Source organism: Bombus vancouverensis, chromosome 16, assembly GCF_051014615.1.
Source record: "Bombus vancouverensis nearcticus chromosome 16, iyBomVanc1_principal, whole genome shotgun sequence".
NCBI lineage: Eukaryota > Metazoa > Arthropoda > Insecta > Hymenoptera > Apidae > Bombus > Bombus vancouverensis.
The window spans coordinates 6160147-6175288 of NC_134926.1; the positions used below are offsets into that span (position 1 = coordinate 6160147).

Sequence of the window (15142 nt, forward strand, 5' to 3'; positions counted from 1 at the left end):
AATTTTCCTCAATAAAAGTTTCATAAATGTAGCTGTTTTAAATCAATTTTTCAATACCTGAAGTTGGAGTAACTGTCGTACTTTCTATTTTCACTGTAGTAATTTCTTCATGTTTTATTGTAGTCTGTGAACAATTCTTTTCATCATCTGGACAATCCTGAATCCCATTACACCATGAATTCTCATCGATACAAACGTCACTAGTTGGGCAGTGACGTGTCCCACTTGGACAAGGTTTGCAAATGCAATTGCAGAGTCCGTTAACCACTGGTCTCATTTCTGGCTCTTGACAAGGTTTACACTTCATTGGCTGACAGAAAGAGGTACCACCCAAGGTGCATGTGCATTCTTGACAATTTTCACCCATATAAATTACGCCCACATTGTATCTAAAAAACGTTAACCTTGAAATTCGAGAAAAGAGACTGTGTATGAAAAAGGCGCGTTGCATACGTTATATGTCCAACTACACAAGGACATTCTTGCTGGGCAACACAAGTATCTCCATTCCACCAGAGTGATTCTGTGCATCTACAATTAACTTGATCTTCAAATGGTACTCCTTTGCACACATTGCATTTTTCTAACGTTTGTACCGTTGTTGGTGTTAATTCTAACTCTTCAGTGGTTGTTTTAATTGTAGCTATACAAATTAAATGTAATAAAGAACACAGAAGCAGAATTATTAATGTCCCAATTTATACAGGAGCTACTTACTATAGGGCAAGAAGCAGCCAAGGACTTCAAGTTTGAGACCTATCTGTTTGTGCCATTTAATTGGTTGCACCTTCAGATATCTTGCATTCAATGGTTTATCAAAGTAATTCTTCTTAACAGTGTCGGAGTCAAAATTACCTAAGAATTCTCTTTCCAAGCCATTCTCATCCATGACTGGGTTCCACTGATGATCATCACTGCTGTAAAACACTTTATAAACCGTTGTCCAGGTGTCATCGCTACCCTTAGTAGCGATGCCTGTTAAATTACGAGGCTCCAAGAAGTCAATCTTTACAAATTGGTATGGATTGTCTAGTTTCGGATGCCAGATGTTCGGGGAAGATAACTTTAAATTCGGTAATAAATCAGTAGAAGAAGAGGATACTGAGACTTGTTCAGGAAAGATTAAACCATTGTCTAGCCCCATTGCATCATCACATACTGGGAAAGAAATATAGAAAATAATATGATCTTATAATTTTATACATCTTGTTTTTATTTAAATCCAATTACCTGGTATTATGATCTTCTCTGTGATCATTGTAGTTGTTATTGGAACACTTCCTGTCACAGGTATAATGGTGCTTACCATTTCCTGGCAACCAAGCAATTCCACTTTCATGGCTATACCATTGTGCCAGGATAATGGATTGATACGAACTATTTTGGCTTCAATAGGCTTGTAAAACTTTTGTTCAACAGACTTAAATTGATCCACAGGTCCTCTGAATACTTGTGGTTCCTTTCTATCATCCATAACATAAGAAAACGAGTGACCATTTTCCGAAAATAGTACTTTGTAGCTAGTTACAAATTTATTTTCCATTGTACTGCCTTGAATGATGATTCCATAGATAGGTTCCGGGTTCTGGAACTTTATATCCAACCTAAAAATAATCAAATAATAAGATTAATCATTTCAATGGATAAGATGTAATTATGCACTTACCATTGATCAGTAGTGGTATATTCAGGCTCCCAAAATTTAGTATTCCCATTCAGTAGTGCATTTTCTGGTTGGAACTCGGAACTTTTAATACTACTAGCATTAAAAGAAACCTGATCGTTCAAATACTGAACCAAAGGAATAAAATTGTTGCTAACACAGTAAGCTGGTGGACTAACAGTACTTGACATTATGATCGTGAAAGCCTCAGTTCTTTAATACATAAAGATTATTAGTATTCCTATTATCAAAGAATTATAGCTTTTTAAAATTAATAAGTCTACTCACAAAAGTGTGGTTGGAAGAGTAGTTGCTTCTGTGAGTGGTTGGGTAATTGGTTTTTCAGTGGTTACCTTATTCGTTACACTAACGCATAATGATTTATCACAGGTGTAATAATTATTTATACACTGACAGATTTCACATTCTGATTCCTTTAGAATCGCACCAGAAATGACTGGATGCCCATTGTGGGATTTGCAGATACAGTCACTCTCGTCTACACATGTCAATGCATCTCTCCAGAACTCATTTGATGAACACTGTGGTTTATTCAATGGTATGCACCCTAATTTTTTAAATAATTCAATATTAATCTCAAAAAATTCTTTTTTTATTTAAAGTGTAATAAAAGTACTATACCTGGCACACAATCAGAAATACCATCACATTTCCCTTCCTTTATTAAGGTGTATTTATAGTAATCACAAACCTTGTTACAGTTGATAGCGCATTCGCTCCATGTCTCGCCCTCTTTACATGCTTCTGCAAAAGAATCTGTTTTTTACATATTTCTGCTCTTTTTATGGTACCAAAAATATTAGTAAAATATTTAAAAACTATTAGAAAATATATTATACTGGCTGTTATGTTTTTCTGTAAGGTAGTCGATGTGGTGCTCGTATATTTGGTCATGTTATTAGTTGTCCATTCAGTCGTATTTGACATTGTCTGTTTCATCGAACACTCTGGTTTTACTGATATAACATTAGCTGGCCAGTCACAGACTTGTATCTGAGGATTGTAAAACATGTTTTCTCCGCAGGATTTCTCCACAAATTCATTGCCATTGAGTCCAGCGGTGCATTGATAAAATAGATGACAATTTGTGGGATGAGATTCGTATGGATGTTCCATATTGCACTCTTTGTATGTAGGTTTTTTGGTTGTACTTGGTATTTCTGTAATATGAATTGACTTTATCATTAGACTAAAATAATAATCTTGATGTTTCCCTGATACAGACCTGGTCCTCCAGCGGTAGTTGCTGAACACTGGCATAAAACACTGATTTCAAAGTCGATACAAGGAAGACCAGGTTGAGATTGGCAATAAAGACCATGTTCCAAACTGCACTCGACGTCCAAACCAGTTTCTTTTGGTGTTAAGTAATCATTTACTGATCTACACTTTATATCGACCATTTGGTTCTTGTTACATATAGCAGATCCTTTGTTCGCCTTTTAAAAATTATATAGTAATATAAGAGAGATGAAATAAAATAAATAAATGATTAAACAATATAATAAAGTATTACCAATTCTAAAGTTGAAGGTAAGGGTTCAATATCTTTAAATTTCTTCCCTTTAATTGCTGGATCCTGATTTATCCAAGCAGTCCAGCCATCTACACATTTCTGTGGTTCTTCTAGCGGTATAGTACTCGGCGCAGTGATAGTTGTACAAGGTTCTCCTTTGCATAACACTTTTCCACGACTACAGTAACACATCTGACAATTTTCATTCTTTACACTGTCACCCTCATAATAAATTACCTACAATATGAATTATCATTAGTGACAAAAGATATTTTAATCATTTCCTCAACATACCCCATTAATTTCAGTACAAGGTGTTTTACAAGTTTCTTTGGGAACGCATTCCGTGTAACTATCATTGCTATACACTTGATTCTGAGGACAAGATTTGACCAAACATCCCTCAACGCAAGTGTCTTGAGAACATAAATGAGCTTTATCCTTTAGAGTGATAAGATTATCGCAGGTTTCACGAGGACACGTTGTAATGCAAGGAGAATACGAGCTACATTTTTCATCACATTGTATGGGACAGAGTTCTTGACTGCGCCATTTTATGGGAACTCCTTTTGCATTACATTCCTGAGCGTATGCTGCCAAGGCAGTGCATAGACATTCGCAGTCTCCTCCTAAAATATGAAAAATACAGATATAGATAAAAACTTCTCTTATTTTTATAACTTAATATAACACTCACCTGTATCACAACTACAAGTATCATAAATGCAGTTGCGCACATAACTTTCGACCTCAACTTCGGAATGACAAGGATGAAAAACTGGTGATTTTAATATTCCACACTTTTGTACAGCCCATAAGTTCCTCTCTGGATGTTGCACACAAGGATCCAAGACATCTTTCGGCTCGGGACAGAACTCGTTCTTCTTCCAGGAATCTCCAAATAGATTAGCAGACACTTCTGAAATTCCACCTGAAGGAGTTTTGAAATCATCCTTGCTATTATCATTGTAATCACCACAGAGTCCTTTTGTGTGCCCCTTCCAACTAGGCTCTAATCTTACATACACTCTGGTGCCTGTAAATATCATCAAAGTTTTAAGAAAAATTCTAAAACGAGTATAACCAATGGAAAAATAGTGATCATATAGTGATACCTTTATCCCATTGTACAGTTAACCCCATATCTGGTACATCAATAAATGCAAATAGTCCAGCTTCTCTCATGGAGATCCTTTTAAAATTATCCGCTGGAAGTTCCTTTCCTCTAGTTAAAACAATTCTTTCTGAGTTTTGACCACTTCCAATGGTAAGAGTGATCGATTTAGAGCAGGATGTCCCGGTTGTTCCACAGGGGACATTCTGAATAGACACGTCGAAACAGTCTTCCTGGCTCAAAGAACCTTTCACAAACACGTAATCGCATATTCCTTCGAAATCGTAAAGCCTCCCATCAAATGTCTTATAATGAGAGTCTCCCCAAGCAGAACAAACTCCTAATAGAACAGAAGTTTCGATAATTAGATAAAATTGAATGTTTCATAGGGTAAAAAGACGTTTATAATGTTACCTGCACATGTCCTATCAGTGCATTTCCATGTTCCATTGATACACTTGCATGTATTGCAGTCGTTTTGTATAATAGATCCTTCTTCGTAGCTCTGACTTCCATGATGACATGAACAAGATTCCTCTTTGATGCATCTACCATCTGGCTCATCCAAAACATAACCAGGTTTGCAAATGCAGCCAGATTTACAGATTGACGGCTTCTGGACTGGTTTGTGCATATTATGACAGGTCCTAGGCTCTGCTGGTACACAGTCTGTAACTTCCTGATTATTGCTTGCCACACATGAGGCCAATAGGTCCTTGGTTGCTGGGTATTCTGCAATTTCATCTGGTGTGGCTTCCTGACAACTCCAAATTCCACCTGTTTAAAGTAATTCATAAAACTATTTATAAAATTCAATTTAATATTAAAATCAAATATTTTTTAGATTTATAAAAGTCAATACCTGCACAGGTACAAAGTTCGAGTGCTTTATTTCCAGGTCTGACTTCTTTGTGCCCTGGACTAAACTCCAAGCCACCGTAAATGCATGGACACTGTCCAATTGGAATGCATTCCCCATGGATATCCAATGTTTCTCCCTCTGGGCAGTTACATCCCTCTACACATTCTTGTTTGCAGTCCTGATAAGAAGATATATCTCCACAAGATCTGGAAATATTGGAGATAACATTACAGATATCTTACATTTACTGGTATTTGATTAATTTTGAATTATGGCATGCCTGGTGCAACTATCTCCACAAATTTGATAAACTTGATTCCCTGGGCAATGAATTTTACATTCCTCTATGTTCTGATGCCATAAAAGCTTTATTCCAGCAGCTGCACAATCTTTGGCATATGCAGCCAACATAGGACAGAGACAGGATTCAAGTTCAACTTTACAAGAGCACATATCAAACAAACAGTCTCTGTAAAATGTATCCGGGTCTACGTGCCAGTGGCAACCTAAAAAAGAGAATTATAAATAACCGAACTGGAAAATTTGTTAGACTAAATCTCGATACTCTACCAGCAAAGATATCACTGAATAAATAAGAACAATATTGCTTTGCAGTGGCTCGTTTTTGTGGATCAAGATCACAGGGATGATCCAATTCTTTGTCTGCGACATTGGGACAAAATTCATCACATTTCCATTTATTGGCAAAGGCAATTGCTGTGTTTTCAATGTCACCCTCTGGTGTAATGAAGTCGTCCTTCTGGTTCTCAGAAAATGTGCCACAAAGTCCCCTTGTATTGCCTAATAATCAATGTAGAAAATGGAAAATTTGATATAACGTTCTATTTAAATAAATTTAAAGAATAATGAAAATTAATTAACCATGGAATTCAGGAGGAGCATTAATATATACACGAGAAATTCCATCCCACCATATCTCCAAACCATTTGGCAATTGAACGATTAAAAATATACTGCTTGCAATGCGTATTCTAATTCCATGAATAAGTCTAGGAAATACTGTTAGATCATCTCCATTAATCAATACTTCCCTATGTTGCTTTAGCTTCATGCTAATGTCTTTGTAATTGATTGTGATAGTCTTTGTACAGGAAGGAGCTTCAGAAGGAATGTGTCCCATATTCTACAAATAAAATTACAATCATTTGATAATGAAATATATTAGAAAATATTAGAAATTAATAGTTTTATAAACAGACCTCCGATATTGCACCAGAACAGGGAACATTTTCACCTTCGATACTGTAATCATCACCCTTCATCAGATAATACTTGCATTTTCCCATAAAGTCATAATGTCTTCCATCAAAAGTAATATAATGGGGATCTCCCATGACAGCACACCTAGCACTGCATTTTGCTTGAGTACATATCCATTTTCCAGAAAAGCATGTACAGGTATTGCAATCCTTTTGTACACTCTCCCCAGGCTGAAACAATTTTCCACGCAGCTTGCAAGGGCATTCATCAGATTGAATGCACCTTCCTTCGTAAGCTACTGTTCCTTCCGGACAAAAACAACCCTCTTCGCAATCCATTGTATTTGGTTTCTTTTCCTCTACTGTCCAGCAAGATGATTCTATTTTTGGACCACATGGCAGGTATATTCGTCCACTGCTACATATCATGGCTATAATATCATGAAATGATAGAAAATACTTTTTTCGTCAACAGCTTATACATTAAATTAGGAAGATTCTAACTTACGACAAATGTCATCACTCCTCCAACCAGATAGAGACACAACCTTTTTATGAGCACATTGCCTAACGTATACATTCATCGTATCACAGGCACATCTTTTTCTGTCACTGTCTAAGCAAGAACAGTAATCCCATACACAGGCTGTCTGCAGCTCAGGAATGTTAAGTGTGCTAGCACAAGCTTTAAATCGGCGATCAGAAAATAGTTTTGTACAAAATTCAATGGCTTCTTTGGTAATTAATGAATCAGATTCACAGGAGTGCTTAGTGTTTGGATATTCGTCGCACATTTCTGAAAGAATTAAATGAACTGTAGATATTAATAACTAAAAAAATTTATCTTTGACTGTAGAGTAAGAAAATGATACCTCCAATATTTTCTGTCCGCCAAGAAGTAGCAAATGATGCAACACTTTTAGTATGTTCTCCATTCTTACTTATTAAATCGTCACTTTTATCGCCATTCATGTTACCGCATAGTCCGGTCGTTTTATTCCACATATTTTCTAGAGCTTCAACTTGTAACATCAGAGCACCATCCCATTTCAACTGAATTCCCAAAGAGTCCAAAGTTATCACAATGAAATGTGCAGACATTTCAGCTCTCAATGCAGAGAGTTGTGCTGGAATTGGAAGCTGGTGCTTTCGAGTTCTAAATTCTGGAACGCCGTCTTCATTTCGCAACAAAATGTATTCTTTGTCCTGGATGAAAATTCTGATAATCCTGAAACAGTCCTGATTTTTGCAAGTTGGACTGTTGTCCACAGTTACAGTGAACAGTCTGTTCTGTGCTTCCTGTACTAAGATATGAGAACATCCACTATCGAAACTGAAAACATTGTCATCAAAGGTTTTGTAGTGCACTCCACCCCATGTGAAGCAGGTTTTTGGAACTGGTTTCTTCTCTTCAATAAACAACAGGTTATTCTCCGGTGGATTAAACATCATCTAACATTAATCAAAGTATAATTCAGTAATACAAATGTTTCATATTCAATTTTAAACCGCTGGTCTTAAATTATTACCGTATTCGTGACCATATTGGATTCATGATTGCTATAATGTTGTGTGAGCCCATAATTTCCTTGTAACAATGGTAACTGGTTTGTATGGGATTTGAAAGTATTCTGGTAGGTCCAAGTATGATTAGTCTCCTTAACATAAGAATTATACGTTGTCCCCAAAGAAATTATATTCATATTATCGCCGTAGTTACATTGGGGAATTGGTTGAGGTGAAAAGACACCTGTTTCATAGTTGCAAATATATGCAGAAGCTGAAGGGAACTCAAATTCTATCCCATCAGGACATCTTATGATACATGAATAAGTATCATCAACACTTGTGCAGGAAAAGCCTCCATTAAAACCCATTTTCTCCCCATTGCAATTATCAGTAGCTATATCAGAATTATAATCAATCAATTACTTAGATTAAATAATGTTACTTTATTAAAATAAACAAATTATTATACTTACAATATTGACACTGGGGTCCTTTGAATGCTTGAGGACATTGGCAAAAATTGGATGGGAGACAATTGCCACCATTCTGACAAGGTGGATCACACACAGCTATAATAAACAATCTTTATATATGTGATAATAAATTTAATATTTAAATTACAAATTGAGGATTAAAAACATACGTTCACAGTCAGGTATGGAGACCCAGTCTTCCCTGGTGGGCTTCCAATTTCCATTCTTGCACATAAGATTAGTGACTGAGGTGCCATCCGGGAACGTAAAATTCTTCATACAGGATATGGTACATGATCTAATAAAACAAATATTGGAACAATTAAATATTTAATATGGATATTTTAAGTACAATATAGTTCAACATTTTTAAGATCATACTGTGAGTTGCACTTCTTATGTGCATTAAGTATTGGAGCAGGGAAATTTAGACACGGTTTGTTCTCAAATTGACACTGTGGTCCAGTGAAGTCCTCGGGACAATTGCATTGATGGGGTGCGACACATATTCCGTTGTTCAAACACTCTGGTATACAAATTGCTGAAAATATAAAAATACATTTATCTTGCGCATATTATACTTTTTACACCAAAGAAATTGATCATCTTCGAATAAAACTCACGTTCACAGTGAGGAATAGAGTCCCAATCTGTGCCATAAATATGCCATTCCTCATTCATACATGTTATAGCTAATCTTGTTACTCCGTTTGGAAATTCGTAATCACGTTTACAAGTTGCAATACATCCACTATAAATAAAAATTGGTAAATATATGTAACACTTCAAGATATCATCCATTAAACAATAAAAAATCACCTGTCTATAGAGCAAATTATTTCACCATGTATGGGTGGATCTGGTTTCTTACTGCAACCTCCTGGAAATATAGGCAATTTCCTTTTACTCTTTGTGCTCTTCACACTCTCATAGACATGTTTTAGAGAGTCATTTAGTGAGATAGTAGCGCTGAAGAATTTAAATATCAATTAGATTTAGTCTTAAAAACCCCGAGAAAAAGTAAAGAATCACTTACTCTGTTATAGCAGAAAATTCCGATAGATTATCACCGATAATTAGTTGATTACAGATCGTAGTAATTATAGCAATGTTAAGAAATGCTTTCCATAGCACCATGTTGAAGTATCTACTTTTATAACATGCTTGTTAAAAAGAAATGCTTACGTGAAACGCTATTCGCAAGTCTTCTCTTACCAAATATACGAATTAATACATTTCTACTTTTATATAGCCACCTCCAGGAGGAAGCGGATAACCGATAACTGAAATCTTACTTGATAAATTAATTCGACGAAATAATATGTCATTAGTGGGATTTATATCGTGTCAAGGATTCATGCCTGGGATTCGTGAATTAACAAAACTTTGCTTCTAAAAAATTACACATTTATTATTACAAAATTAAATGATTTACACGATAATTATCAAATGAGAATAAACATTAAAATGTATATATATGTATATTATCAGGTACTCTAATAGTTCACTTACAGCTAAAAATAATTCTTTAGAACACCTTGCATATCCATCTTCCCTAGCCAGAAATAAATCATTCACATAGAAAAGCATGAGGATTCATTGTTCCAGTATTCTTAACATATATTTAAAATTGGAGTTGTGATTTGATTACCGAGGTCATTACAAGCGTTAATGAGTTCTTAATTAGTCAGATAAGGCAACAATGGCGTAACAAGGGAAACAGTTATCAAACAACACTACTCCGTCATTCCCACATTTGTCATATCAATATAACTCATTAATAAACTGTAAAACCTGATAACCATTTCAAGTTTTTAACAACATCATTCTATAAAAATTCAATGTTTATTCACAATCAGTTTCAAACAATTTCAACAATTATTAAACTATCTAACATAGATAACATTATTGTACTTTAAAATTATTAAAATATGATATTACTTGATATAAAATATCTTTAAAAAATCTTCAGTCAGTATAAAACATATAAAAATCATATATGAATGATTTATTTAAATTTATCTTAGTCATTAGCCTGATAATTTTTACTAATTAATTGTCCTGGTTCAGAATATTTTGCATGCCATATCTCGTAGTACACCTCGCTAGAAATGTTATTTAAATTTGTAATATTAAACTCTTCTTCCAACGCAACTCTCCAGACCTGAAAATAGAAATATTTAGTTAATTCTAAGTTCTTCCTTATCATAATACATTCATAATAAAATAATAATCATACATCCTTGTCAGATATGGATATTGCTGCTTTTCTACTTCCAAAAACAGCTTCCCTCTTTAAGACATGAAAATGATATAATAAATAATTCAATGTGTGCATTTTTTCTGATTCTCCTACATTAAAAGTAACAGACATAAATGAGCAGCATTCGTTTTTTACTGGGTATAATGCACGAGTCCAATAAACACCAGTCTTAACACCACCCCATAATAAAGATTGCAAAGAGTATCCATGAAAGGTTCCCCTTAAATACTGGTCCCTTGTATCAGAAGGATAAATTCCCATAGACGCCAAATGTTTAGCTGAAAACAATTAAAAACTGCAGTTTAATTATAGTTTTGTAGATAAGGAATATCAGGAGTGATAAAAAATTTACCGAGATAATAATCTTCCTGTTTCCAATATTTGCCACTGATTACACATTTTTCTGAGTTATCAAACATTTTAATTAGCTTCCTAAGCACTCCCACACTAATTACATATCCAGCATCAGCTACATTATAAGATTGACCCCAGAGAGTAACTGCATGACCCAAATAATGATTCTGAGTGTGATTTAATGGGCCAAGCATGTACCGCAAATTTTCAAGAACCACTAATGTGTCATCTTTTACAAAGATAAGCCATTCTAACGTTTCACTGCTCTTCCACACATACTTGAAGGCTTCACATAAAAGTTGCCATGAAGATACTAATTTTATATCAAAATTTATAATAGGCATTTTAGGATCTTTCACTTGACCAAAGAAATATATCTTGTTACAATGTTTTCCCCAAGTATCCTGGATAGATCTAGCCAATTTAACTTTTTTTACAAATACAATACAAGTGATGTGAATATTTGACTTCAACCACTCTGCTTCTGATTCTTCCCTACTTTCAGGTCCATAAAGATAAGTATCCATATCAATATTTTTTGACCTCAGTTTTCTATTATTCAACCATTTACTATATGTCATGTTTGTTGAATCTTTCCAACTCTGTATAACAGTCTCTTGCTTGATCCATGTATCAGACATGAACCATTTAAGATCATTTCTGTTTGTAGAGTACAAATTTAATGATGATTTCTGACAAATGGAAATATTGTTAAATAAATCTTGAGCAGCAAATAAGATCAGAGCAAGGAGAGAGCCGATTCCGAATCCAATTAGAAACACAGGCCACAGTTTAAGACGGTAGAGATACATCTTATAGTTTTGACACTGATCTGTAATACTGCATTTCTATCATAGAGCTTTTTCCTCTGAAATAGCTATGATCTAATAACATTAATTGACTCTCGTTGAACTCGCAAATGGTTGATTGCATTAGATCATTCCAATCATGAATTCTGCATCTTATAAATCATATTTGTGTCTAAAGGATCTACAAATAAAAATAACAAGGTATGTATTATTATAAAAGTTATAGAAAAAATTGTTTAAAATATATACTTACATTTATTTATATTACTTACTGATAAAAAACGATCGAGTGCGCTAGGTGACCTGATATTATGTAGATTTTGTTATTTCATAAATATTGCTATTTTCTTGTAATTTTGCAATTTTATTAATTTTGTATAACCTTTCGTTTATGTAACTGTATTAAAACTGAACGATATAATGAATTAGGTCAACAGGTGGTGTTATGTACCTAATACATTTGAACATAACCAACTAGTAATATGTTTTCCAAATAAAATATTTCATATCTCAATATTTTTTCTGTAGATAATATTTGATGTAAAATAAGATCACTGTTGTCTTTCAAAAATTATTTTTTACATATAAATTTTTATTTCTAATATTATTCTCTATTATTAGCATTGATATTATTTCGAAACAATTAAAAAATTTATTAAATGGTAAAGGATAATAAAAGAAGTTTTTCTGTTACATGTTAAGGAAGAACTATCTTTATTTATTATTATCTTTATATATATTATAGAAAGGTTAAGCGCCTTGTCTTTACAATACGGAATTATAAAACATAGTTTTATATCTAGAAAATGTAAACGAATTATTTTAACGCGATGTTTAATATCTAGTTTTAGCATTCTGTTTGCCAGGTACTGAGTGAAAATGTTTGTATTATACGCCGTAGAATTATATACGATATGCTTAATAGTATTTCACAATAGAATCTTTGAAAAGTAAATAGAGATCTATTTGAGAGTTCTGTTATGTGGATAAAATACAATTGTATCGCTAATTTTAGTATTTCATTATAAATATCATAAAATTTATAAATAGGAGTTTTGAGCTTTGGAAATTGGAATGTGAATTTTAGAGAAATCAAACACAAATTTCAATTTCTTATAAACTAGATTAAAAACTGACTTTACCACGAATTTTATAGAAACCTAATCCATTTCTGTTATGTACTAAGGCACCTACACCAAAGTAGTTTTCTATGATAATAAGACCATTTCTTGTAATGCAGTCTGAAGGCAAGAAATTTTTAATCAATGACTGTAAACCTTCAACATTAAACCTTGCTTTCTCTACTTCTGATCCTACAAATAGCATCAAAGTTTTACAAATAAGTAATTGATATAATTGCACAAATAAAGTAAATTTACCTTTGTACCAAAATAACGGATGACTAGCATAAGTAAGCCATGGTATATCCTTTGCAAATGGATTCCATTTCTTAGTTAATGGTACTGGATTGCCTTTGTTCCACATCAGTCTTATCCCAGACATGTGCCTTTTTCTGGAAAGTCAATTTTAATTTTATACAGTAATTACAAATGAACTACTATCAGAATTACTATTATACATATAGCAATATTTAAAAATAAATATATATATACTTGAAACTAGACAATAAAACATAAGTATTACATTATTTACCAAAGCAACAGTCTGCAAGCATAAGTGTGAATATTAACTAAATGAAATAAACAGTTCTATTATATAATTTGCATTTCACTTAAAATGAAATTATTTGAAGGTGCCTACATGTATTTAACACATACGAGAACGATAATACTATTAACAGAAATCAATAAAAATGGAACAAAACATTCTTTTTTTTTTTAAATAATTGTCTCTGTTCTACGTAATAGCTCAGTGTACCTAGGTTCAAACTGTGCAAAATCTGTACAAGAGACAAGAGTAGACCACTCTTGACGGCCTGCGTAATGAAATATTGACGATACACCCTCTGCCAATCCATTTAATCGTCTAAAAATCGTTCATAAATTTGTAAACAATACAAACTAACTGTGATTCATTTTTCACCTATAATTAGATGGTAATTTTTATTGTGAAAACTTCACGATGATACTTACGGCGCTAAAGACGAAGGAGGATAAACTAATTCGCCCGAGATGAGCGTATCAATTTGCAACAAAGGTATCCGGTTGTACTCTAATATCTTTAAAGAGATGAAGTCATACTTTATTGAATAAATAGCTTTTTTTGAAAGTATTACCAATCTTTCTTTCTCAATATCCCACAGACTTATTCTACAAATATGTCCTAATATTAATCGTCATATTATATAATAATAAAACAAGATGTATATACATTAAGTCTCCTACTCTGTCAACAGCCAGCTTCCAATAATATCGTTTTCCTCTTCATTTATTAAACTCTCTTGGCAATCTTTTAGCGCTCTGTCAACAACTTCGTTTCTGTCAGAGAAAAAAGAGTGAATATCTATATGTTTGAAAGGGATATTAGACAAGTCCTTCGATGATGGAACTTCACTTGAAGTATATGTCTTATTCTCTCTGTTCTTCTTTGCAGTATCAGCTCCTTTTTATTAACAATTACAAAAAATGTTTTTAACACGTTAATCTCATTAAGATATCAAATAGAAAAACATTGTGACTCCCAATATGTAAAATACCAACCAACAGGAACAGTGTTCTGACTATTCAACTCATTGACATCGAGTTCTTTGGTGATTTCTAGCGTAGCTGTTTCAAAATTTCCCGCGGGTCCTTCATCGAAATACGTTTCATCCATCGTTTATAGGTTATGGCTCTCCTGTCTGATCAAAAAATTCCGTTGTTTTTCGTTGTTCACGATATCAGAGTTAGATAATTCTCGGAATACGGCTAAAACAATATTTTCTTTCGACCAACAACTTTTGTAATGTTAATAAAACGTATCCGTCCGATAAATTCTCAGAAACAGTTTGACATTTCAAGTGTTCCCGAAAGGCGCCATGTTTATGAAATTTATCATTGATAACGTTATCAAAAGATAGCAAAGAATTTGTTATCATCATTTCTGTATTTTAAAGAATGTTAATATTGCTTATATTTGAAAAATGAGTAGAAAAATATTCCAAGGTTCTCAGATATTTTTATAAATTATTATATATATCTAGACTGCAGATTTTTATGCATTTATAGGAAATTTGAAAGTGCAAAATTCTATAGAATGTAGTATAATATGCATTATAATATGACAAAATATATAAAATATTTAAAGTATAGTGCTTTCTATAACACCTGGTAGTTAGAACAATTTTATATCTAGATACTATGTTTTTAATCATATAATCAGAAATATGAATTTGCATA

General features: G+C 33.3%; 3 protein-coding genes and 1 long non-coding RNA gene across 6 annotated transcripts in view; 1 reads left to right on the top strand and 3 right to left on the bottom strand.

The window, feature by feature from the left end:
- Positions 1-9583, bottom strand: part of Hml (hemolectin) — a 14540-nt gene extending 4957 nt beyond the window's left edge. Inside the window, exons 1-28 of one of the 2 annotated variants that reach the window (XM_033329568.2) lie at positions 9415-9583; positions 9198-9347; positions 9002-9129; positions 8760-8919; positions 8549-8676; positions 8379-8474; positions 7926-8299; positions 7269-7848; positions 6905-7192; positions 6397-6827; positions 6059-6320; positions 5747-5977; positions 5457-5682; positions 5177-5382; positions 4729-5091; positions 4316-4654; positions 3898-4236; positions 3495-3829; positions 3201-3437; positions 2910-3123; positions 2524-2844; positions 2306-2428; positions 1952-2231; positions 1667-1876; positions 1231-1604; positions 718-1158; positions 454-643; positions 58-389 (exon numbers count right to left, since the gene is read on the bottom strand). In XM_033329568.2, coding sequence (XP_033185459.2) covers positions 58-389; positions 454-643; positions 718-1158; positions 1231-1604; positions 1667-1876; positions 1952-2231; positions 2306-2428; positions 2524-2844; positions 2910-3123; positions 3201-3437; positions 3495-3829; positions 3898-4236; positions 4316-4654; positions 4729-5091; positions 5177-5382; positions 5457-5682; positions 5747-5977; positions 6059-6320; positions 6397-6827; positions 6905-7192; positions 7269-7848; positions 7926-8299; positions 8379-8474; positions 8549-8676; positions 8760-8919; positions 9002-9129; positions 9198-9347; positions 9415-9515 — 7459 coding nt within the window. In that variant the 5' untranslated portion in view covers positions 9516-9583. The remainder of the gene's footprint in view (positions 1-57; positions 390-453; positions 644-717; positions 1159-1230; positions 1605-1666; positions 1877-1951; positions 2232-2305; positions 2429-2523; positions 2845-2909; positions 3124-3200; positions 3438-3494; positions 3830-3897; positions 4237-4315; positions 4655-4728; positions 5092-5176; positions 5383-5456; positions 5683-5746; positions 5978-6058; positions 6321-6396; positions 6828-6904; positions 7193-7268; positions 7849-7925; positions 8300-8378; positions 8475-8548; positions 8677-8759; positions 8920-9001; positions 9130-9197; positions 9348-9414) is intronic. The other variant, XM_076625330.1, reaches the window with a different exon arrangement.
- A 212-nt stretch (positions 9584-9795) lies between these two features.
- LOC117154520 (C1GALT1-specific chaperone 1) lies at positions 9796-11807 on the bottom strand. The gene is made up of 3 exons (XM_033329579.2): positions 10994-11807; positions 10618-10919; positions 9796-10542 (listed from the first exon to the last, which is right to left on the bottom strand). The coding sequence occupies exons 1-3, from the start codon at positions 11805-11807 to the stop codon at positions 10402-10404; spliced, it is 1257 nt and encodes a 418-aa protein (XP_033185470.1). The 3' UTR covers positions 9796-10401.
- Positions 11808-11882: 75 nt separating this feature from the next.
- LOC143303786 (uncharacterized) lies at positions 11883-14036 on the top strand. The gene is made up of 2 exons (XR_013060429.1): positions 11883-12005; positions 13858-14036. It is a non-coding gene; the product is annotated as an uncharacterized LOC143303786 (long non-coding RNA).
- Positions 12487-14788, bottom strand: LOC117154525 (tumor protein p63-regulated gene 1-like protein). Of its 2 annotated transcripts, XM_033329588.2 has the most exons (6): positions 14465-14788; positions 14150-14366; positions 13898-14074; positions 13683-13790; positions 13184-13317; positions 12487-13117 (listed from the first exon to the last, which is right to left on the bottom strand). In XM_033329588.2, exons 1-6 carry the CDS (start codon positions 14577-14579, stop codon positions 12930-12932), a joined length of 939 nt encoding a protein of 312 aa, XP_033185479.1. In that variant the 5' UTR covers positions 14580-14788; the 3' UTR covers positions 12487-12929. The 2 variants fall into 2 exon arrangements, with proteins under 2 accessions (XP_033185479.1, XP_033185480.1); XM_033329589.2 differs by lacking the exon at positions 13683-13790.
- Positions 14789-15142: the final 354 nt, after the last annotated feature.

Coding starts and splice junctions, on each gene's coding strand:
- LOC117154520 (XM_033329579.2), bottom strand. CDS start 11,807: ATGTATCTCTACCGTCTTAAACTGTGGCCTGTGTTTCTAATTGGATTC. Junction 10,920..10,993: donor ACAGGAAGATTATTATCTCG/GTAAATTTTTTA, acceptor AATTGTTTTCAG/CTAAACATTTGGCGTCTATG. Junction 10,543..10,617: donor TATCCATATCTGACAAGGAT/GTATGATTATTA, acceptor TTCTATTTTCAG/GTCTGGAGAGTTGCGTTGGA.
- LOC117154525 (XM_033329588.2), bottom strand. CDS start 14,579: ATGGATGAAACGTATTTCGATGAAGGACCCGCGGGAAATTTTGAAACA. Junction 14,367..14,464: donor TCAGAACACTGTTCCTGTTG/GTTGGTATTTTA, acceptor GTTAATAAAAAG/GAGCTGATACTGCAAAGAAG. Junction 14,075..14,149: donor GGAAGCTGGCTGTTGACAGA/GTAGGAGACTTA, acceptor ACATATTTGTAG/AATAAGTCTGTGGGATATTG.